This window comes from Ruditapes philippinarum, unplaced genomic scaffold, assembly GCF_026571515.1.
Source record: "Ruditapes philippinarum isolate M1 unplaced genomic scaffold, ASM2657151v2 ctg3094_1_1_1_1, whole genome shotgun sequence".
Lineage (NCBI taxonomy): Eukaryota > Metazoa > Mollusca > Bivalvia > Venerida > Veneridae > Ruditapes > Ruditapes philippinarum.
In genome coordinates this window covers 194,045-219,757 of record NW_026858409.1, presented here as the reverse complement: position 1 = coordinate 219,757, position 25,713 = coordinate 194,045, and the positions used below count along the sequence as shown (strand labels likewise).

The window sequence follows — 25,713 nt, the reverse complement described above, 5'->3', positions numbered from 1 at the left end:
TCTGAGTATATTTCTTCATTATCTTTAGCTGATTTTCCATCTTAAGTGCTTCACTTAAAGAATTTTATGTTATTAGGCTCTTTGACGTCACTGCAACTCACTTAATCTTTCCTGTGCTAAATATCTCAAAAACACTTCAATCTTGTCTATGTTTTTTTTCAATCTGGGCAAAACCATTCATTATTTTGGGGAGAAATTTGAAAATATGCATCAATTTATTATTAAGTGAACACTCAACAGTGAAGTCCATTATCATAAAAGACTAGGCTTCCTGTATCTGAAGGCAAAATTAATCATAAATGTGCCATATATAAGTATCAAGGGCGTTAGGTGATAATTTCTTGTCCAACTTTTGTATTTCTTTCCATCGATCATATTTAATATACCTATCCTCATTATAGTGCCTTAATCAGCATGTTTTCAATTTCAGTGATTCTGAGATCAAGACTCAAGTTACTAAAACCAACCAGCACATAGTAAAGTGTCCGAATGACACCTCATGAAAGTGTAGACTGGCCAATGTTAATAATGATGACCTTTACATGTCATGTTTAAAGCACATTAAGTATAGTTAAGTAATTTGTGATTCAAAGCTAGGTACTTTCTATCCATACACAATGACCAACTTTGCACAATTTTCATACAAAAGTGATTAAACAGACACTTGGATGACTCTGTTTAAAGCACACAAAGCCGCAAAAAAGCAATGTGTTTTTGAATTAAATACTAGAGCTAACCCTTATGACCTATGAGTAATAGGGGATTGGGGCCAGAAGCCGTTAGGTAGGGTGAATTTGCATTGTTTTAAACAATTGAAAATTACTTCATTGAGTTATTAAGTAATAGCCGAAATATTAAATTATACATTGTATTATATAAATGTTTGTTTTGCTATTTAAAAGTTAGAGAATGGAGATAACAGACAAGGCTTGAGTCGAACAATTATTTTTAAGAGGCTCACATATATATGTAACTGTTAACATAAAAGAGGACTATTCTATAAGCAAATCTAAAGGAGTGACAATGCAACACATATACTATAATCAGAGCAACAGATAAGGTGCGTATTTGCGTATCTACACAATTAATTTTATAAAATACGCAATTGATTTTTTAAGAATGCGTATCAAAACCCATTTAAAAAAATAAAATACACTATTGTCTTAAAAACCAGTGCGTATTGTCATTTTCATCACCACAAAATTAATGTGTCGTACGCTCGTAGTTTTGGACAAATTATATGGATATGCATGCTATCCGAATATTCCCGAATCACTGCTAACTAATCAACGGTGCTCCGGTCTTCGACGGTCCTCGTCTCCAAAGACCGACTAATAAGCCATCTCAATAAGCATGAGAACCGTCGATTTGTTCTACTCAGGTCGACGGTCTTAACAGACCTGCAGAGACGTATTAAGTAGGTCACCCGCCCCCCAGCTGTATCAATAGACACTTTGAAGACAATATGGCGTCGGTAAAAGGGAAAATAATTGAACTAAACAGTAGTAAAATATCAAAATCAGTCAGAAAACGAATTTTTGTTAAAAGTATTATGAATATAACATGAAGATTTTATATAAAAAATAAAAACAATTGTGAAAAGTTCTAGTAAAATTGTTATCCTATTTTGTTTATAAAACAGTTTAAAATTTTATTTGATATTGAAACCATAAAATTCATAACTTCATAATTGAATACCCAATTGATCTTGAAATCATAGGGTATCGAGTTTTGGAATACCCAATTAAATGGAGCCAATACCCAATTCCAAAGGAAATGATGGAGTAATACCCAATTCACTTTTAAAGCTTATCTGTTGCTCTGTATAATTGTAATGATAAATGAGTGGCAGTGTGCCTGAGTGGTATATGCATCAGACTACTAGTATTCTAAGGATTGCTGACCACATGGGTTCAAACCCTGTCAAGGGCAAGCCAATGTATCCGTAAGCAAGAAACTACACTTATTGCTTAGTACTGGTTGGTTTCAGGAACTGACTGGAGAGTGTTTCAATCAGCTTATAGCTTCAAACACAATCAAACTAAAATAAATCTGTATAAACAAAAATATACCATAATGTACTTTGTAAACCAGTATGTTCTGGAAAATTGATGTAGTGTTAAAAACATCATACTAGTTCATTCCAAATACATAAATCACGCTTTGATACCTTAAACACCAAGTGTATCAATAAAGAAAATCTTACCAAGTTTGACTTCTCCATCTAATGTAAGAAGAACATTTCCTGCTTTAAGATCCCTGTGTATGACATGCTGTCTATGGACAAATGCCAATGCTATACACATTTCATGACATACATATCGGATCTGGTTCTCATTCAGTGGTTTCTCAAGGTCAACCATGATACTGTCCACAGCCCCACCACCACAAAACTCAATGTACATCTGTGAAAAAGAAGAAAACAATAACTAGGTGATCATTATTTGCAAAGAAGGAACAGATTTTTAGTTTCTGACTGTCATGGTGAGGTCAACATTTAACAATAAATATTTTAATGTTATAATTCATCTCTACAGCATACATTCACCTTTTTACCATATTACTAATTACTACAGGTACAGCACTAAATTAAAGCTATTACTTTTCAATCAGTTTTTCTGTTGCATTCAATTTTTAGACCTACTCCAGATTCTTTATTTGAAATTTACGTCTCATAATCAGACATGGACCGTACCATGATACATCTGAAACTCTGAATACCACCTCTATCCTTCTGTAAGAAGAAGCTGGATAGCTTCCTCTCATGAAAAAAATCAGTTAATGGTGAGTAAAAACAAATGACCGAAGTTTATAAACTGTCCACTGTGTAAATTTTGAGTGAAGGAAGGTTTAGTGATATTGCATACATAAAAACTGTCATTGATTCAGCGCAAACTGCAAAGCATATCAATGATATATCGACATCAGATGACAAATATTGGTTCACTGTTTTTATCGACAAAGTTTTAATACATATGAATGCAGGCAAACCTTTTAACAACAGGTGTACAGTATTGTACAATTTTAAGGAATGGTACAAACTATAAAGTTTTATAAAGTTCAAATTATAAATTTGTATGAAGTTCCAATTATTACTATACCTACCCATAATTTTCCTCCAAAAAAGTATGTCTCATATAACCCAACAACATTTACATGTTTACACTTGGTCAAGATGTCTATTTCTACAAGGAAGTCTTCCAAATCATCATCCGCTTTAATCTCAACTTGTTTCAATGCAGCCAATGTTCCATTATCTCTATTCTGAGCCTGAAAGTGTTCATGATTGTTAGAATGAATTACAACTCCCTCAATGCTGCAGCAATAACAAAAATGTCAATGCTTAATCCATGAGAGCAGAACAAGACCAGTCAGCATATATGTGAAACCTTACCAAATTCCACAGCTGGATAGGTAGGTAACAGTCCACTTCAGACAAGAGATTTTGAGACTATGTATGATTCCTTGTTACAAACATGGTGCTAAACTTGGACAAAACAAATTTAACAATTTGAGACCTCAGGCACCTCCAGGCTATTTTTTACTACTGTCAGTTTCAAATGATACATCCCTCTTTTTAAGAGTATAGTAAGACAGGTAACTATTTGAATTTCATTGCACTACATAGAGGAGTTTGAGGGTATATCTGTTTTAGTTCTTATTTCAAATATTATTTCAGATCTACATTGTTACTGTTGCATGTTTGTGCATTTTATCTGCTTTTTCAAACTAAAAATTTGAAACATAAATTTATTAAATGTCTTTAATAATTTTAACAGGGCTGACAAAATCTGAACTTACAGGTCCATATTAAATATTATCTGAAGCATATCTTTACTTGTCAGCAATAGCAATATCATGATTTCCAAAAATAATTCACAGGTTCGTACAGGCTGTGGGACAACCTGGGTAATACTGACAATTGATTTTGCCCTCCCTGCTATAACTGTATAAGCTAGGAGTCACCCGACTTGTGTTTTCCAATGTTTAATATCTAAAAGATTTATAACAGTAAACACATGAAGATTCAGTAAGCAGGAGTGTTCTGGCATGTGTGTATGAAATTCATATTGAAACAAGTAAGATACTTGCCCATACACAAAATAGCACCATATCGCATCGGTAGTACAATTAGTTGGACTATTGTATAGCTCTATAAGCTGCTTTCCAACAACCAAAGTTTATGGAGAAAAAATATTTGGCCTGTAATAACAGCGAGCCAGATGATCTTTGGGATGGTTTGACTTTTATCCAATAGTTTGCTTAGTACACGTCGGTTTGTACACATTGTCACTAATTTAATGCAAAAGTGCATACATGTGCAAAAACAAAAGTAATATACATTAAGTTAAACACCTTCCGCCTGATTGCCAGCACTAATTTGTATCCCGGGACAACCAATATTCAATCAGTTAAGCCATTTTTAGCCAATAATAAATGGAAGGAGAAATTATACTTCAAATTTATTTTAGCTATTAATGCATCTATCAACACTTTTTCATTTTAAGGTTGGTACATTTTCAACAAGTCTTGATCTTTCTTAGAAATTCAAATAAAAAAACGATATGACCCACTCAGGTCACTCTCAGAAATATTTTACCTAATTCAAACAGCAGGGTAATCATTATGGAAAATTTGTTCAAGATAAATCAGGGCTATTAAGAATTGTAGAAAATTTCACAACAGTCCATTCAACAATTTTCAACAGTTTTTTTCAAGATTTTAAAAAAACTTACACTTAATGTTATAACATATGTTCAGTGCAATGCATTGGTATGACTAATGTTAATGTGTATAAAAAGGCAGTTAAAGGTTGTCACTTCTTAGTACGCTATTTGGGTTGCAAAATGATAAATGCATCCAATCTTTACAGCATTTTTACCTTCCCCACTTTATAATACTAGCAAATACGGAAAACTTGTTTAGGATCTGCCAGTTGCTATTGCCTACAAAACAATTATTCTACAATCATCACATGAAAAAATTGATAACAATAAAAGATTTTATTAATAAGGACCCCCATGTAAAGTCTGATGAATATTTAGTGGTACATCATATAAAATAAATGTTTTAAATACACTTAGGACTGAGGTAAATGGTAAAACTCTTTAGCCAATACTTTATAAAAAAAAATTAACTTGCTTGGAAAAATTTTTCCACTATTTTAAACAAGTGACTATTTTGATATAGTTGAAGTTGGACAATTTATATTGTGTCACTTAAAACAAACAGTTTCTTATTGTTTTACTGATAACAACTGACAATTAATCAAGTATGGCATTTCTGCAAGTTTTGAAGTTAATACAACATGTGACTTTATGCAATTTAGTCAGACATGACATCAGTGCCACAGAATTAAGAATGTGTTTGAATTTAGGTTGTGATTGAAAATTGGTTGTTTCGGGATATACAGACTGACACACTTTAGCAAGCAATACCTCTAAAGTCAATCATAATTAGACTCTAAAAATTGAACACCATTATATTGCATGTCAATCTTTCAGATACAGGCCTACACTATTTCATATCTTTGGTACCCCACCCTTTACACTTGTGGGCATTTGTTTTCCATTGAACTTTTGAAATTTTTACCTTGTACACCTTTCCAAAAGCGCCATCACCGAGCTCACCAATGATATCCCATACATGATTTGGGTCTTTGTCTCTTATTATATTTCTATTTTCTAGGGGGTTACGCCCTCCTTCTCTTCCTAGACCAAACAGCTTTTTGAAGCTGCTCAAAAATGACATTTTTTCACGTCAAAATCTGACAGTTTCTAGGAAGTCTTTGTTAATGTCTGCGGTAATTTAAGAATCATTCGCATTCATGAATGAGTATCATAATATAATAAATGCATGTGACAATTGAAATTTGATAATTAACTTAAAATAGTCCGATTTAGTAACATTTTCAAGGACTTTCACTTATTTATTACGGTGGAAATACTCCATCTTGTTTCCACTTGCGCATGCGCATGGAGTACACAATATTTACTTCCGTGTTCTATTACGGACCGCGTCTACTATATTTGTAGGGGTGTTTATTTAACCAGTTATAATTTGCCCATAAATAATTTGAAGAGATGACCAACCGTGCTATGGGTGAAAGGGAAATATAAACTTTAATATTGGGATATTATGTAAGCACGGCTATAATCATGGATTTAGATTTTAACTCAGAGTTAAATTAAAGCCCGTGCTAATTTATATTTATAGATCAAACTTGCACGAGGACTTGTAGAATCAATGTTAGTACTTAATGCGTGATTTAACTTAACGTGAGGATAGTTCTAGGCATTTTAATAACTAATGCATTTCATATAAAAAAAAATCACACCAAAATTGAGTTTCACCACGGTTTTAATAACGTAATAAAAGCCGTGGTCCATCGTAATCTATGACATAATATAACTTAATTATCTTCCTTTAATAACTACTGCTCTACTATTCCACAGGCTGCAAGTTTATCATCATTTGGTGCTCGTACTTAAAAAAATATAACAGCAAAGACATAAAAGCGCAGATCTATAGACACAATTTCTTGAAAATTATAGAAGCACTGATATTTGATCGCAACACAGTCATATTTCAAGAACTTTTTTTATGTCACATGTAGATTGTAGTATATTTTATGTCATAAACATGTCAGAATCATAAAGGCACTTGGTTTCGGGATAAAAATCCTTTTGAGAGGTTTGTAGAACCCAAATTTGATTGAATATAACGAGTTTAAACGTAGATTCTAAAACGTAAGTAAATTTTAGTTTAGTTACATCTGAAAAAAGACGGTTTAATTAAGTATCGACAATTGCGTTAAAAATCGTTACATTCAATCAAATTTGAGATTCTACAAACCTCTAAAAGGGAGTGTTTATGCCTATGGTCAGAATTATCTAGCTAAATTAAAATCTATCAGTCCATTATGACCCCTGTCCCACCCTTTTGCGGGAAATAACGCAGTCAAATTGTAAGGGGAACAACTGCCTATGAAATTTGTTATAACTGTGCTATTGGATTGTTTCCCTTGATCATCACACTTGAATTTTGAAAGGAACTAAATTATCTTCTTTCAAAGGATTACACAATTGTATTCTATTAAACATTGTTTTAAATGTGTTATTGCTAATATACTTCTTCCAGTGATGTAGTTTACATATACATGGTGAATTTCATCAGGGTCTTTCAAATAATTCTATTTGAAAGACCCTGATTTCATGTATACGGTAGTATCACATAAATATAGTCCTTATTTTATATTTCCTATTCTTATATTTTCTATTCTGATTTTTCCTAAAAATAGGATTTGTAAAGAAAACTATAATGTTAAATCCTGAATAAGCTATCTAGTAATATGAACACAATACATGTTGGCTTAAATTAAACTGATCCTGGTAAGTTTTGACCAAACCCTTTCATATACATGTATTATATCCTGTACAATATTAAGTCCCACAGAATTAGTATGGAACTCAACTCTATATTACACGCACACCACATTTTTAATGGAAATTTAGATGATTACTACAAGTAGGTTATTAACTTGGTTGGTATAATTATATTACGCAGATAAGGTCAATTTCATCGTTATAGGCTTACTGTCCATTAAAGCTATGTGTGGATTTGTTTTCCCCATTTCATGAAATATTTTTAGCGGGTTAAAATTAATGATAGCTTCAAAAATCTGTGAAAAAGGCTGGGTGGTTTTTTGTTTGATTGTTTTTTTTTCCTACAAAATATCTCAAGTTTGAAATAAATCAAGGGACTTATACACTTAAACAATCATCACTTAGGGTGAGGCAAGAAAAATATCAACCCAGTGTCGTCTTAAACTTTGAATTAGTTTTGAGTATGATAGCAGAAAATTTTAAGTGAAAACACGGGTGTGAAGCAATGAATATTAAGTTTCTTGCTCTACCAACCAGCTCCTGAGTCTGACGGGACTTGAACCCACATAGCCACCAATCCATAGATCACTAGTCCGATGTGTTTGATCAAAAGTAAAATATGACAATTCACTGTAAACAACATTACACCTTTACCATGAATTATTATAAAAGCCAGGCTAACATCAACGCAGTCTGATCAAGCTCTGTACTGTTATAGTTGACAGAACTTAGATTTTTATATTTCTATCTTGATAATGGACAGTTCTAAAATAAATGGAAGCTTGAAAAGTCAATTTATCAAATTCATGAGGTGAATGGTTAGACTTGCAAATCTGTACAGTCTTACCAGAGTCAGCACTGTCGTCTGCTCAAGTTTAACCTTCCTTTACTTGCAGTCAATCACATTACCTTTTCTACAGCAGGACTGAGTGCGTTATTTGGCTAAAATGCCCGCAGGTTAATATAAGCAAACACAGTGTGAAAGGTAAAATGTATATAAAACGTTTTTGAAACGTTAAACTTGCAGAACTTTTTCTATTATATACATAAAACGACATGAAGAAAAATCTGTAAACTCTATATTTTCCTACAAATTATGTATGAGCTTTTCAAAATGTCATAGCAAACTTAAAATAGCAAAATCCGAAACCCGCTTGGTCAGCGTTATTATAGTTATATATAAACCAATCTAAGACATATCTGTAAAAATTAGTCTTCTTTATAATAATAAGGAAACGGCATATTTTTTTTAGAGTCTGGCCTTTTATTGTAAAGGGGCGTACAGCTCTTTGTTCCTTTCCCGTATGAGAAGGGGAATCTTGTGATGAGTGTATGTGGTCGCACGGCCACTTCCCTTCCAAAATGTCCTCGATGCGTGTATGTGGCCGCACTGTCAGAGGCAGTGACAGTAACAAGTTTGAAACTGATAATTGTGTCCTTCAATATGCAAAAAAAAATCGAATATGCTCTTCCCTATAAAAAAGCAAAAACAAACTGATTCGTTTTTAATGTCCATCAGTGTTCTTTAACGTGTCATACTAATAAAATGAGGTTCTGGTACATTTATGTTATATAAGGTAACCAGATACTTTCAAGTCCACAATTCATATAGAATTGGCATTATCTCGTAAAAAATGTCTCAGCCACATTTTATTCACTTGTTTTATTAAAATATATGACAACGGATTTTTATATAAATCCGTGATATGACTTGGTCTTATAGGCTTAGTTTGGCAAATTTCTCGGGTATGCCGAATATCAAAAACTATAATGTAATATATACTATAATTATTGTTTTAATACATATAAATTTAGTGAAAGGCCTATAATTCAGTGAAATCCTTGTTAGAAAAGAATAATCACAATCCTGAAAACTTGCGCGTGAATTTTCAAGTGAATATCTTACATAATTTTGCAAACAGAATCATAACAAGGAGTTTTCAAATCTCAAAAAGGGCTAGCTATATATAATTCAATCGAAATTCAAGCCCCCCCCCCCCCCCCCCCCCCCCCCAAAAAAAAATGCTATTATAAATACTTCATTTTCTTTTACTTTTTTATGTCCTGTTACATTTCCCGGAAAAGTACTCTTTGGCCATTTTTTCTGTGAAGTATGAAGTGAACCATATTTAGCTTCATGATTTGAACAGTTATAGTGATTTAGTATTTTGTATGAAAGTCAAAATAATACTTTTTTATGTTTTCCTACCTTTATGAAAAAAAAATAATTATTTCACCTTTTGCTTTGAAATCACGTTAAATCCATTATTAAAATAAAGCTTAACAAGTGTTTGTTCCTGCGAAAGAAGAAAAATGAATCTTAGGCATTATGTGTTTTCAAGTTATAGGCCATAGAAGGTGGCTTACAATTATGATAACTATAAGACTTATGCTTGCAAATTCGAAAGAACGCCTTCAGCAATTGCGGACATTGATCTTGCACGGGAATTCCTTCTTTGCAAATGAGCTATACAATTCCATCAAATAATTGACTATAATTTAAGTTGAAAAAAATTAGAGTAAAATAAAAACGAAACAGAATAATGATTTAACATCTTTTGATTCGCATTTATGTGGGAAGAAAAACATTTAGTGGTGTTCAACTTTGACCCATAACCTAGCCGTTACGGTCTATTTATACAATGTGGAAATCACAAACTCTTTGCATGATGCTAGTAGGTCAGATTGTGCTAAAAATAGATGGACTGTGTTCGGCGTTTGCACTCTTGTCAATATAATTTTTCTTACTAATATGTAAAATCCAAAACCAGTCAACAGAGTGAATGTACATGTACTGATGCGAGATCATCAGCTGCCAAATTAGAAAGAGAAAGCGACAGAAAGGGAGGCACTCGTCTTTAGCTAAGGTGAGTACATATACATTGAAATTTGTGTGATGTTATGAAGTATCAATACAGTCATTCTATTTGGATTTGTTTATTTTCTTCTTTTGAATATGATAATTTTTTGATATATCGTTACGAATTCTAACACGTTTTTTTTCCGAGAAGTGATTCATAAATTAATTGCCTGTCATGTATTCAGTATTATTAATTAAGTTCGTGCCGTTTAATTAAAGTGGTAACATTACTGAACATTAAATCTACTTTTGTTTGGACCTTAATTGACATTAAGGTTCGTGGTTTTAACTTTTAATCAGCTAAATAATTATCTTCATTATACCAATATCATTAATGAACACCAGTCAGGTTTCCGGAGACATCATTCTTGCCAAACGGCTTTGATCCGCCTTATAAATGCTTAGCTTACGAATATTGATGATGGAAATATAATAGGTGCTGTATTTTTAGATTTTAAAAAAGCCTTTGATTTAGTTGACCATAATATACTGATTCATAAATTAAAACTTTATCATTTTTCTGAAAACTCTGTACAATTTTTCCAGTCATATCTCTCTAACAGAGAGCAAATTGTAAAAGTCAACAATGATAAATCTGAAAGCTTACCGGTTATATCAGGCGTGCCACAGGGCTCAATCTTAGGTCCTATACTGTTTCTTTTATATGTAAATGATATATCAGTCACTACGAATTCAGACATTGATATGTATGCAGACGATTCAACATTACACATAGCTGACCAAAGTTTGAGTAATATACAGTCTGAGTTGCAACTAGACTTACTAAAAATACAGGAATGGTGCACTCTCAATAATATGGCCATAAATCCAGAAAAGACCACGTGCATGATAATTGGATCAAAATGTAAAATAAATAACATAGGCAATCTTTCTCTGCATATTGAGAATTCGAGTATAAATAATGTTCATTGTCAAAAGCTACTTGGATTGCATATTGATAACTGTCTATCTTGGAAAACACATATTGACAAAAACATGTTCTAAGCTTGCTTCTAAAATATCTCTGCTGAAAAGAATTCAAATATTTCTTACACCTGAAATGAAACAATTATTTTATAACGCTTACATTGCCCCTACTTTTGATTATGGATGTATTATTTTGGTCCCAATGTAACAAATCAGATCTAAATAGAATAACAAAAATTACAAAAAAGAACCGCTAGAATTATTTTAAATAAACCCGTAAAAACAAATTCTCTTGATATGTTTCAAAATATGAAATGGTTATCTTTTCCATCTAGATGTAAATACTTTTCTGGCATTATGGTATATAAAGCGATGAATGAATTAACGCCAGCATATATTTCTAATCTAATTCCGTTATCTCAAAATAAAACTTACTTACTAAGATCAACACATAAAAAAGATATTATGCATAAACGACCTAAAACAAATTATTTGAAACGTACTTTTTATTATTCTAGTATGGAGTTATGGAACACTATTCCTTTAAAAATAAGAAATATTTCAAGTCTTAAATTATTTAAATCACATTTCAAACATTTATTATTATCTAGAGATGAATTATAGAAAATTTACCTATACTATAACATAATATTATGTCTGTCTTCTTTGTTGATTAAGATTTACTGAATGTTGTAATCTTTACAATTGCTTGAATATGTCCGTTGTTATGTTTATGTTTTATTGAAGGCCTTGTTGAAAATAAGATTTTGCATTATATGTGTTGTATCTAATGCTTTGATGTATTGTCTTTATAAGTTACCTTCGTTAAATAAAGAGTTTATTATTATTATAATGTACATTAATTGCGTTTGTATTTTGTCAGTTTCTTGATGGTTTAACATATGTCAACTTTTTAACTAATTAATGCATGACATTATTTTTAAAAAAGCTCAAATTTAGATCAGCGGGCTAGAAGGTTTTGTGACTTTAGTCTGATCGAGTTTAATTTCACACGATCTGTCTAATTTTTCAGAACTTTGATTTGGTCAGTGTATATCTTAGAACTATATGCCATTTTTTGATGAATCAATTAAATACCTGAGATCAAAGTTTCATTGTAAATTTAGAAAAAAATATTTATAACCTTGGTCATATCCTGTTAATAAATCACAAATTAAAGGAAGGTAATAAATCACAAATTAAAGGAAGACCTGTATGTTTAGGCATGTCATTATTAATAATATCAACACGGATTTATAATTAAGATCCGTGATATTTATTAATGACAGTTTCGTGACATATGTACAATGTTATTTCATCATGACACAGTGAAACTTATACAACTGTAACAAGTAGTGGTTTTTCTAACTTAATTGGGAAGAGACTTTAGCCTCTTAATTCTGGGAAAAAATATCACTAAAATTGCTAAAATTTTAGAAAGTAAAAAAGCTTGTGTAATTTTAGATATTTGAGAAAACTGCTTGATTTTTAAAAAAAATCTTTGATTGGGAAGAATCACTGACAAGGTACATGTTGTTCAGATTTGTTTCATCCTTTTTGATTTATATTAATTAATTAATTAATTAAGTTAAGCATACTGAATTCAATTCAACAGGATCAGTAAAATGAGAAGTTGATTGTTCAACATAATTATATATGTTTTTAAGTACATGTATATATTTATGTTGATATGGTGTGTAAGTTTGTTAGTATCACTTGTTTTTACAGAGAATATAACAAGAGAAAGATGGTTAAAGATAAGAGAAGTGAAAGTGAGAAACATGTGTGCCAGTAAGTAAAATCTTTTATATCTTCAGTTTTCAAATAACCACTTTTTGGGTAAACTGTTAAAGCTTTCAATAATCAAACTTAAATTTGAGAAGGACACACTAACAAGTTGCTGCTGTAGTTTGTGTATTGAAGACATTGGTATCTCTTAATCTGCTGGCAGCTGTTGAATCTACCTACGGGAACCAGTACAGTCAGATCATGGTCTGCAATGCTTATGTCAGTGACATCTGATCATGGTCTGTTGTGTTTATTTCAGTGCCATCAGATCATGGTCTGTACTGTTTATGTCAGTGCAATCAGACAATGGTCTGCAATGGTTATGTCAGTGCAATCAGATTCTGGTCTGCACTGTTTATGTCAGTGCAATCAGATCTTCTGCACTGTTTATGTCAGTGCAATCAGATCATGGTCTGCACTGTTTATGTCAGTGCAATCAGACAATGGTCTGCAATGGTTATGTCAGTGCAATCAGATTCTGGTCTGTACTGTTTATGTCAGTGCAATCAGATCTTCTGCACTGTTTATGTCAGTGCAATCAGATCATGGTCTGCACTGTTTATGTCAGTACAATCAGATCATGGTCTGTACTGTTTATGTCAGTACAATCAGATCATGGTCTGTTTATGTCAGTGCAATCAGATCATGGTCTGCACTGTTTATGTCAGTATCTCTACTTGTAATAGGGTTTGTAAGCAAACAGCATGGATCCTGATCAGACTGCACAGATGCGCAGGCTGGTCTGGATCCATGCTGGTCGCAAACGCATTGTGTTGGTTTTGTCGTGACGCGGCTCAAATGTTTAACAAACTCATTGTTATTATATGTGAAATAAATAGAAAGAGATTTACTGAGTGTTACTAGATCATAGAGAAATACTGATTTATGTAACCATTTATGCATGAGTAAAAGCAGCTTCCACCAGTTATCTAAAATGTATTTAAAATTTTTGTTTTTAATAGTGTATGTTGTAAAAATATTTGAGCCGCTTTACGACAAAACCAACATAATGGGTTTGCGACCAGCATGGCTACAGACCAGCCTGCTCATCTGCGCAGTCTGATCAGGATCCATGCTGTTCGCTATCAGTTTATTTACTTGTTACAGGGTCTGTAAGCGAACAGCATGGATCCTGATCAGACTGCGTGGATGCGCAGGCTTATCTGTATCCATGCTGGTCGCAAACACATTATGTTGGTTTTGTCATGACACGGCACATTTATTCTTTTATTTCAGACCTCTTGACAGGAGACACAACTTTGGTTATGGACAGAATCCGTCCGGTGTTCATGGCAACTTCCCTCATTCAGCTCCCAATCAATCGTGGGCACCAGCGTCTCAAAACCAATCTGAAATTTACCGGCACACACAAGCCTGGGGCTCGGTATTTAGGGATAGAGCTCATTTTGTAGAAATGCATTTAGTTTAGTAAAACTTTTCACTATTGATATATTGAATACCTAAGAATGTAATTGTGATGAAATTTTGTGAATTATTTTGAATGAGGATTCATGTCATTTATATACATTTGTATATGAATGATTTTTGTACTGTTTTTGTATGATTATCAGGTGATAGTGAAATTGTGTAATTGTGCTATTTATATATGTGTAATGCAATTTATACATTTTATTTTTCTAAATTCCTATATATGTATATATGTTATGAGAGACTGAAACATAATGTTGTGGGTTTTTTTTAATACAAATACTTTGTAATGTTAGATCTCTGTTAATATGTATTATGTTATATTAATATGTACCTGTATTTTCAATATTATATTGTATGTTTTAAATGCATGTATGCCTATAATGCAAGATTTTTAAAAGGGTGTTTGTAAATAATTTATATTCTCTAATAAATGCACCAAGGGGTGTTACATTTTCCAAAAGGGCGGGTTAATCAAATTACAAAAAATGTTAAATATTGACAAGATAAAAAGACTATTATTTTCACTAATTTATATATACTGGAATGATAAACAGTTGAAATTTGTGCTAATTTCTTTGGATTTATATAAGTGGAGAGGAGGGGAGATTTATCAGAGTATGTACTGTATATGTTGTATTTGCTTGAGATCGAAAATAAGTGTTTGCTAGACTTAAGGTGCTACTTCCATCATAAGCATGGACATTATACATAAATTTTTTGTTTGGTAATTAAGATAAAATTAGGGTCAATATGATCTGAAGTTGGATTATTTTCGGCCAACACAAGTCTTTACAAATAAGTGTTTTTCATGCTGTAAGAAAAACAAACATAAAGAGCCCAACATCCAACATTCAAAATTTATTGGCGTGTTTCGCTAGATAGCTTAAGACCTGTAACAATTAATCAATTACATCTAAATCATTGCAAAAAAATAAATGAAACACAAAGTTTGTAATTGTTTGGTGTATTTTTTTGTATTACTTTTTTTCCCCATATTTTATTAAGAAACAAACTTGGACATTATACAAGTTTTTGATGTAAAGAGAACCTTAAAAGATCACATAATTCGCATAACATAATCATGATATAGAAAATAGTACAAAGCATGTTTGAAGAGTAAAATTTGTGGATTGTCATATGTTATGTTACTTTTTTTTTTTAAGCCATTAGAAAAACAAAACTGTAATATGAGCCATAAATAACTGTGCAATAACATATGGCAGTTATGATTACCTCTGTACTAAGTATTTTTTTTAAATGCTTTACTTCATACTGTTGGTGTTTCTGTTTTTTTTTTACTGCCATTTAATATATTAAAATTATGATATAATAAAAAATGAAATTATTATTTGCAAATATTCATCCGGTGATTGTTTTTTTTTATTAAAATGTGTTCAATAGTTCCCATTTTATTCTATAATTTGTTTTTGCTATTAATTTGCCAGTGATTTCTTTCAATATTTACCTCAATTTGACTAAAAGATATACTAAATTTATGTATTGTGTCTGTTTGTTTTTGTCACATATACTATTATTAATTTCAATGCAATTACATTTTGTCAGTTATAATTTTCCTCACTGTTTTATACAAGAATTATACTTTATCTTGTGTAATATTGTCTTTTTGATAAGGATGTATTGTTTTGGTTACCTCCCTTTTTCCTGTCTTATCATTATTTGATAGCATTTCAAGTATTTCTCAGATGTCTTTTTGATTTATATGCCAGTATTTGGAAAAGTGTTTGCACATAAATTTTAATGCTGTAGATCATATCAAGAAAAAAATTCCTTTTTCAGATGACTTTTTTTTGATTAAAGGCCCAATTTGCTAGAGAAATGCTACCAGTTTTTATTTATCAAAATCTGTTGATTTTTGGTATCTTGTTACAGTTTTCAAAGAACTGCCCATTTGCCATATACATGAAACAATTGTTTAACAACTATAGTTCTGTTGGCAATGGGATATAATTATAATGAATAAGTATTTTGCATGAAAGTCAAAATACTACTTTGTTTACATTTTGGTACCTTTACAACATATTACTGCAAATTCAACGCTACTTACTGAAGCTGTTTTGCATCTTACATGCACTAAATCCATTATAAAAACACAATTAAACACTTGTCAGACATTTCTGAAGAATTAAAAAATATTGATTTCTGAGGCATGATGTGCCTTTAATGCATTATTTTATTGTTGTCCTACGTCATTCTGATATATATGGTGGTGTGAAATGTTTTGTCTAAATTTTACCTTTATTTCATAATTTTGGTGTATTATTTCCTATTATTAATTTTTGCCTTTATATTAAAATTTTAGCTATTCTTTGAATTTTCACAATCATAATTATCATACAACGTTTTCCTGCAGTATAATTATCATATAGCCCTTCATGTAAAAATGTACTTTTCATCATAATTATAAAATATTTTTTTAACTTGGATAAGTTTGTCAGCTTCATGGCTACTAATTTTATTATATAATTGTGTTTTTTGCCCTCCTATGTACTTTCCTGTCTTTATATTTAACCTGTATTTGTATTTGCTAGGCCAAGCAAATTATATAACAATGTTCAAGCAAATCATTTAAATCGCATATTTACATTATTTTCAGGAATTTGTTGTCAATTATTATAAATTTGTATCAAAAGTAGGTCATAGAATATTTGCATTCAAACTGGTACTTCTTTCAACACACTATTGCACAGTCACAAGTTGTAAATTTGTTTTAACGCATTTGTGACATCGGGTTATTTTGTAATTTCGTAAAATGTTATTCAATAGGCATGTATTGTACATGTACATATTATTCAGTTTCAAAATTTTTGCTTTTGTTTGCCATTTGCAACAGTTGCAATAAAGTGGCTTAAACTTTTACCCTTGACTGAATCTGTTGTATATCTTCATTCTTAAAGGAACCCCACTGAGGTCCAAAAGCTCAAAAACAAGAAATTTTATAACATAGATCAGCTGGGGCACTTAAAACTGAAGGATATGAAAAACAATGATAGAGAATTATACTCAAAATGTCGAAAAATTACTTTTTTGATATCTAAATTCAGAGGTGGAAAATTGTATGAAAACAATAGATTTAGCAAGGGAAGGATTAAGATTATCCTTTTAAGGCTCTGTATTGTTTCAGTTTATATTTTGCTTTAGAAATTTATAAGGTAGGCCAGTATGATCTCTGACTTGTTTATTCATATTGCCATTAAGGAATGTATAGTAGATGTTTAAATGTATTTATTCGTCATATTGGCGAGGCTATGTATATTTTTACCGACCTTACTACTTATTGACCTAACTAGGCATTGGCACTAAATTCTAATAGGCTATGTATTATATGCTAAATAAATTATATGAATTGATTTCAGTATTTGTTGATGTATTCTATCCATATCCATGATACATATTAGCCATTATGTCAACTTCACCAGATACTTTACAATATGATTGGTAGACTCATTTTTAGAAACTTTGCGAAGAGTTTTTGTATAAAATTTCTGTATGTTTGACCATACAGTACAATTTTTTAAACTCAGTAGAACACACACTGAAAAGCAGAATACATATTAAAAGAGAACAATTTTAATTACATGCTGTTTGTTGGGCATAAGCTACATTAATAAATAGTCCATTATGTGAAAAAAGAAGCCTTAAAGGGACTCCACAGATGTTTTTTTTACATACTTTGAAATACTTTGTCCGAGATTTGTGTACCACTTGATGAAGGTCTGCTCCAATAACTTGTGCTAAATTTTCAGATCATTCCCTCAACCAATTGTTCCAGGGTCAATATTTTTATTGTGCAAAATGACCCAAAAATAAAAGGCGTTACGTTTTTCACTCAGATCAGGCTAATAATTACACAAAAAGTTGATTTTCAATCTAGTTTTGATGATATAGAGGATATTGAATGAGTGTAGGTTAAAGGCTTAATTTGTTGATTGAGTTTAATAACATACAATGATTTCAATACATATATAATAATGAAGCTACACAAATATAATATTCTATTTATCACATACATCCAAAATAAGAGCTGCTTACGTAAAAACAAACCACTTTTTCAATGACGCGCCTAACATTTAGCAGGTCTTTACGATATATTTGTATAACGCAAATGACGTCACATAAATATACATGTAGGGCCGTGTGATACCGTTTTTACAGAATCGCAAAAAAGGCATGCACTGGTATGTGATAAATTTCTTTATTATTTTTTGCAAAATTTTCCATTTTAACTGAAGTATCTAAGTCAGAGGAATTTAATAGAAACACACAACTAAGTAAATATTTTCTCACATATTTTATTGACTTTTGTTTTGTGGTATAACAATAAGAGCTAACATTATAAGTCTTTTTACAAAAAAATAAAAAAAAATACAACAAGAAAGAACAATCATTTCAGAGGTGATCCCCTTGAAAATTAGTAAAGTCTCACAAATACATGTATATACAAATATGCTATATATAGATCAGATATAATTATCATCTCAAGTAATAATTCCAACAAGTAATAAGGACTGTTTAACACGTAGATAAATCACAAACTGAATTAAATAATTCAATAAAAGTCATGGATACTTATAAATGAAATATTGATTCAAACAAGAAGTATATGGAATGTTTATGTTGTATTTTAAATTTATGCCAGACATTTATGTTGCCAAATACAAATAAGATACAATTGCATAAATGTATTATTATCATGGGCTAATTGATAATTTCAGAAAAAAACTTTAATTTATCCTCTATTTCTCTATTGAGCTTGTATTCTTTAAAGTTTAGAACAGTCCATTAAAGCAGCATGCCTCCAGATTCATGCTTATTTTCCTTAGAATTTTGAAAATGTATTTAAAAGTAAAATATTGTGAAGTAAACAAAGAAAGTAATTTGCATAATGCAAATGGCACCTACAATCCTTAAAGCCCCAAAATGAGGTCCAAATACGCAAAAATAGCCCTTGCGGTGGAAATATGGTGATGAAGGCTTCAAAATAAGCCATTAATTGCACATAAAAGTGAGTTTCTTTTTGGCTCATCTTGAGGCATGCAGCTTTAATGCGGCTTTAAGAAACAGTATCATTTCTCCTTTTATGGTATAAATTACATCAGATTTGGCCTTTAAACATAAGCCTCTAAAAAAACAACTACTAAGATGACTAAATTTATCATCGATATACATATTGGCAATATGAATTGCCGCAAAATTTTAATCTCCTTTAACTTAAAAACCTAAAATTTAAAATCCTCTCAGATTTTAGAGTGTCATTCTGTTATGGAAGACTTACAACCCAGTGGAAAAATGATAACAACATCAGATGTATGTCTTGGCCATCACAGAGTCCTGAAAATTAATACAAGCAATTATCATAGTATTGCAAGCAATCCATAAGTCCCCTACCGGTTAGAACCCCAGCAACATTCTGATTTCAATTTTACCAGTGAATGAATGACATGAATGAACTTAAATCTTTTGAGTTCTAAGTTTGTCTATTTCACAGTAATGTGTTAAGTTTCCCTGCCTAGTAAGGCAATTATGTTTATACAACCTTGTCATATTATTACGATGTGGGATTTTAAAGTAAATCCTATAAGGAATGAAGAAGTTGAAGTAAAAAATACCAATTTCTCGAAAAAAATCTAAGTTCAAGGGGGACATAATTCTGGAAATAGTCTTGCTAGAGTATTTAACCTTCTCAAAAATGTTGAGTGATAATAAGAAACATATATATGAAGTTTGAAGTAGATACATTAGGAAATAAAGAAGTTATTTAAAAAAGACAACATTTTTTTTTCATAAAAATTCTAAGTTCAAGGGAGGTAATACTGATAATTTTTGTGCTAGAGTTGTAAACCTTGTCACATATGATGTGGTTGATGACCAGAAACTTATATTTAAAGTTTGAAGTAAACACCTTAAGACATAAAGAACTTATAGTGAAAAAGCTGAAAAAATTAAATCAGAAATCTTGAAATCCAGGCTATTTGTTGCCATAGCAACCAGAATTTTCAATATAGGAAGAAAAGAAAAAGATGTGCATAATCTGCAGACTGCCATCTACCCATATTTTATGTTTCATAAAAATATTTTAAGTACTTTTTGAGTTATCACTGGATCCAGTTTATGTGTTAAATTTGCCATATTTTCAGACTATTTGTTGCCATAGCAACCAGAATTTTCAACATAGGAAGAAAAGAAAAAGACGTGCATAATCTCCATACTGCCATCTATCCATATATCAAGTTTCATAAAAATATTTTCAGTACTTTTTGCGTTATCGCGGGATCCAGTTTTGTGGACGGACATACTGACGGACAGACAGACAGACAGACAGACGGACGGACAGAGGGTAAACCTAAAGTCCCCTCCAGTTAAACCGGTAGGGGACTAATAATTGAAAATGTCTGGAGAACAATTAAAATCAAACTTGAAAATAAGAAACATCTGATAACAAGAGGGCCATGATGGCCCTGAGGTTGCTCACCTGTATATAGGCCCCCCAACCCCAACCACACCCCCAACGTTGCAGGGCCAATTTAACCCAAGGGCTTTTATTTGCACAAACTTGGTAGACACCCATAAGAAGATTTTTCATGCTAAACATCTAAGCTCTAGCTCATTGGGCTTTTTAAAAGATTTTTTTAAAGTTTTTACTATACACATATAGTTAAAAACAATGACACCCCTGGGGCCGGGCCAGTTTTGACCCCAGGGCTTTTATTTGAACAAACTTTGTAGACACTTACTAGAAGATGTTTCATACTTAAACTAAATCTAAACTCTAGCTATTTGGGTTTTTTCAAAGAAAATTTTAAGTTTTTGCTATACACATATAAAGAAAATCAATGACCCCCGGGGCGGGGCCAATTTTGACCCCAGGTCTTTTATTTGAACAAACTTTGTAGACACTCACTAAAAGATGTTTCATGCTAAATATCTTTACTCTAGCTATTTCGGTTTTTTCAAAGAAGATTTTTTAAGTTTTTGCTATACACATATAAGGAAAATCAATGACCCCCGGGGCGGTGCCAATTTTGACCCCAGGGCTTTTATTTGAACAAACTTGGTAGACACCTATTAGAACATGTTTGATGCTAAATATCTTAGCCATAGCTCTTTGAGTTCTTTAAAAGAAGATTTTTTAAGTTTTTACTATATGCATATAGGGAAAATCATTGACCCCCCGGGGCAGAGCCAATTTTGACCCCAGGGCTTTTATTTGAACAAACTTGGTAGACACTAATTAGAACATGTTTGATGCTAAATATCTAAGCTTTAACTCTTTTGGTTCTTTAAAAGAAGATTTTTTAATTTTTTACTATATGCATATAGGGAAAATCAATGACCCCCCGGGGCGGGGCCAATTTTGACCCCAGGGCTTTTGAACAAACTTGGTAGACACTCACTAGAAGATGTTTCATGCCAAATATCTTAGCTCTAGCTCTTATGGGTTTTTAAAAGAAGATATTTAAAGTTTTTTCTTTTGGTTGCCATGGCAACCAGAGTTCTGCATGGAATTAAATTCTTTGAACAATTTTTAAAGGTGACCACCAAAGGAACATTCCTGTGAAGTTTGGATGAAATTGGCTTAGTGGTTTATGAGGAGATGTCATTTAAAGTAAAAGTTTACGGACGGACGTCGGACGGACGAAAAGCGATCACAAAAGCTCACCCTGTCACTTTGTGACAGGTGAGCTAAAAACTCACCAAAATCTGATAGACAATGTTAAGAAAAATTTGGCATGACCTCCCAGTTCACTACTTTCACAGTCTGAATTCATCTATTCCATAAAGAATCTGCCAATTTGTCATTAGTAGGGGCCACATTACAAAGTATTAAAGAAAATAAAAAGTAAGTTCTGTTAAAAGATGTTTTACAGTTATTTAAAATTGTTCAGTTGAAAAACAAGCACCATGTTGGCAGCCATTTTGATGACTCACTTATGGCCATGGACTGTAACTTATTTATTTCTTAAAATCATCTATAAACATGTTAATATCAGTGTCAGTTGTTTTACAAAAATCTATTCTAAAAATTTTTGCTTTAAAATGCAAACATCTTATTTGACATCATCACTTTTTTCAAAAGTAAATCAAGAGGTCATGTATAATTCCTATCTTTAATTATAATTTGAGCCACGTCATGACAAAACCAACATAATTGGTTTGCAACCAGCATGGATCCAGACCAGCCTGCGCATTCGCGCAGTGTGATCAGGATCCATGCTGTTCGCTATCAGTTTCTCTACTTGTTATAGGGTTTTTAAGCTCATTTAAAAATAGTAATGAGATTCCTATACTTAATGTAAATCAAAAAGTCCTTTGAGATTATCCCCATCTTAAATGTGAATCAAAAAAGTTGTTTTAAACTCGCATTATTAAAGTGGATTGGTTTACAATGAGCACATTTTCCATAATTATTTCAAATATTGATAAAATGATAGAAAATTCATGTAAATTGTAATTCCCACCTTTAATGTTTATAGAAACAGGAATTTGTAATCAGTCTTTCATGTAAAGTAAAATGTAATTCCAATATCTTTAATGGTAATCAAAAAGTCATTAGTGATGTCTGTGAGATATAATATGAAATTCTTATCTTTATTGTAAATTCCTCTATCAAACAGATAGGGCAATCAAGTGCATTATTACACAATATATGCACAGCATAAAAAAACAAATGCTTAAATGCCATATGACATCATATATGACATCAAAAACCAAATGATGTCAGCAATATTAATTCTACACTCAATGAAGTTCACATATCTTATCAATTCTCTTTTTTATTAGCAAGCTTGAATGGAAATAGATATAATTTTTCTTGCATTGTATTATAAGACATGCTTTTTTTGTTCAAATGCTTTGCAATTCATCAATTAGGCCTATCGGCCTTCGTGATTATATTCCTGCACATTTGAACTCAAACCATACATTAGTCTACAACCATGTACTCAAACTTGATATCTATTTCCTAATCAAAGTCATTTGATATTTCTATCTTTAATGTAAATCAAAAAGTAATTTGTAATTCCTATCTTTAATGCACATCAAAAAGTAATTTGTTGGTTTTATTACATGTTTTGCAGTAGATTACTGAATTATAACGGTTAATTATATTCCGATAATTTCACAGTAATGATTACCAAATATAATTTCACAGTAGCCGAACTATATTTGGCGTAAAAATAAAATATTTATCATTAATGAATGTTTTTTTCAGCGGAAATGATGTCAATCATAATAAAAAATGTACGTGATAATTGTAGTTCGTAAATATTTACGAACATTGTGCTGAAAAACATCTAAAATCTAAAAATAATCATGGAAATATATTTTGCTTCAACATTGTGACGTCATTATTTGATGACGTCATGAAGATAAGAGCATGACGTTACGCGGCAAAAATCAGTAAAATGGTGTAAAAATTGTTAAAAAATCATGAAATAAACAGAAAATTTGTTTGTTTTACATGTAAGATCAAATAATATTTCACTCGTGAACCCCAGCTATTATATTTTCACTCGTGGCTATGCCACGCGTGGAAAATATTGCATCTGGTGTTCACTCGGTGAAATATTTTTCGATCTTACACTGAAACAAACAAATATCCTCTATTTTTTTTTTTGTTTTATGAAATTTTTGAAATTCTTCAATCTAAATAAAATCTTCATTGTAAATCGTTGTAAATCAAAGTCTTTTGGAATTTCTATCTTCAATGTAAATCCATTCAAATTTTCCATGAAAACGAAAGTCATTTATTCTGTAAATCAAAAGAAAAAATGATTTAGATTTTGAAATCTATTTAAATATAAAATTTGTTAATGATTCTTATCTTTTATCAAAAATCTGAAATCATTTTAAATTCCTTTCTGGTTATCTTAAAATGATAAAAGCAGTTAAGGTAAATTATATCAGTAGTATTCATGTATTATATTAAATAATATACCAATACAGATACAGTCATATACTCAGTTACAGTCAAACTTAAATACTTAAAAAACTTTACAATCATGTATTTTTTATAAAAATCTTGAATATTTAATAATAACATAAAACAAAATTATATAAGATATATCTACTGTATAACCTATGCATTGTGGCTTGCCTCTTTACAACAATACCACTTTTAGTTCGCAAAGTAAAGATTTCCACTACATTTTACCTCTGGAGAGCATTTCAAAGGGTGTTTCTCTACAGAGTTGCTACTGTATTTGGAGATTAATGAATCACAATCTGATAAATCACATGTACAAAGATATTGATCTTCTTAATTTAGAGGCATTTTAAATATACTCCAGAAAAAAAAAAACACACACAAAAAAATTAATGCTCCCTCTTCATTGATATTAAATTATTATTGTGGTATCTTATTGATTGACAAACTAGAACATCAAAGAATAATCATATGGAAAGACATTCTGTATCTGTCTGCATGTATCTATCTTAATTGTTTATTAAAATGTATTGTAAGCACAACAACTTCATAATCATCAATGATCCAATCAGTTATTCTGTTCTGAAAATTCTTTATTTTACTCTAATCTTTTGTATTATTTTGTTATCTATTTCTGTTTATCTGTTGAATCTGAATATTACTTTGAAATATTGATGCCTTTGCCAGATATTAGGTATCTAAAATTGGCTTCAAGGTCATAAAATGTTTTTCCCCAAGCACGGTCGCAAATCTCAGTATTTTCATAATTTTGTCAGTGTTCATTCTGTGCTGCTTTCTGACCAATCAAATTTCTGATATCTGAGTTTGAGCTGAGAAAATTTCTTTATATTGAAATTAGACATAATAATTCTATAAAGAATATACATGTCAATATACATGTTCTATGTGCTAGGCCAGCACTAGTATAGAATGAGCAGGGATCTGATATTTTCCAATAAATTAACGTCTTCTTTTATCTTGGCTTCTGGGATCATAGTGTGGTTATGTCCCTGATGAATTATTTATTTCCAACCTAATCTTAGGAAAATATGCAAGGCCAATTTCAAATCCAGGGCTTTAATTTGAACAAACTTGGTAGACACCCATTAGAAGATGTTTCATGATAAATATCAAAGCTCTAGTTCTTTGGAGTTTCTATATGAAGAAGATGTTTTATGATAAATCTCTAACTTCTAGCTTTTTGGAGTTTTTATAAGAAGATTTTTCAAGTTTTTACTATATACATATATGGAAAAACAATGACCCCCACCTCCCCTTGGAGGGGCCAATTTTAACCCCAGGGCTTATATTTGAACAAACTTGGAAGACACTCACTAGAAGATATTTCATGCCTAAACTCTAGCTCTTTGGGTTTTTTA

General features: G+C 31.3%; 1 protein-coding gene and 1 long non-coding RNA gene across 3 annotated transcripts in view; one reads left to right on the top strand and one right to left on the bottom strand.

The window, feature by feature from the left end:
* The window catches only part of LOC132753093 (serine/threonine-protein kinase 10-like), a 96,034-nt gene extending 90,044 nt beyond the window's left edge, over nucleotides 1-5,990 (bottom strand). The window contains exons 1-3 of one of the 2 annotated variants that reach the window (XM_060743513.1): nucleotides 5,593-5,990; nucleotides 3,106-3,270; nucleotides 2,207-2,405 (exon numbers count right to left, since the gene is read on the bottom strand). In XM_060743513.1, the coding sequence (XP_060599496.1) occupies nucleotides 2,207-2,405; nucleotides 3,106-3,270; nucleotides 5,593-5,751 (523 nt within the window). In that variant the 5' untranslated portion in view covers nucleotides 5,752-5,990. The remainder of the gene's footprint in view (nucleotides 1-2,206; nucleotides 2,406-3,105; nucleotides 3,271-5,592) is intronic. The other variant, XM_060743514.1, reaches the window with a different exon arrangement.
* Nucleotides 5,991-10,091: 4,101 nt separating this feature from the next.
* LOC132753103 (uncharacterized) lies at nucleotides 10,092-15,625 on the top strand. Its single transcript, XR_009628909.1, has 3 exons — nucleotides 10,092-10,252; nucleotides 12,901-12,963; nucleotides 14,197-15,625. It is a non-coding gene; the product is annotated as an uncharacterized LOC132753103 (long non-coding RNA).
* The last annotated feature ends 10,088 nt before the right edge of the window (nucleotides 15,626-25,713 follow it).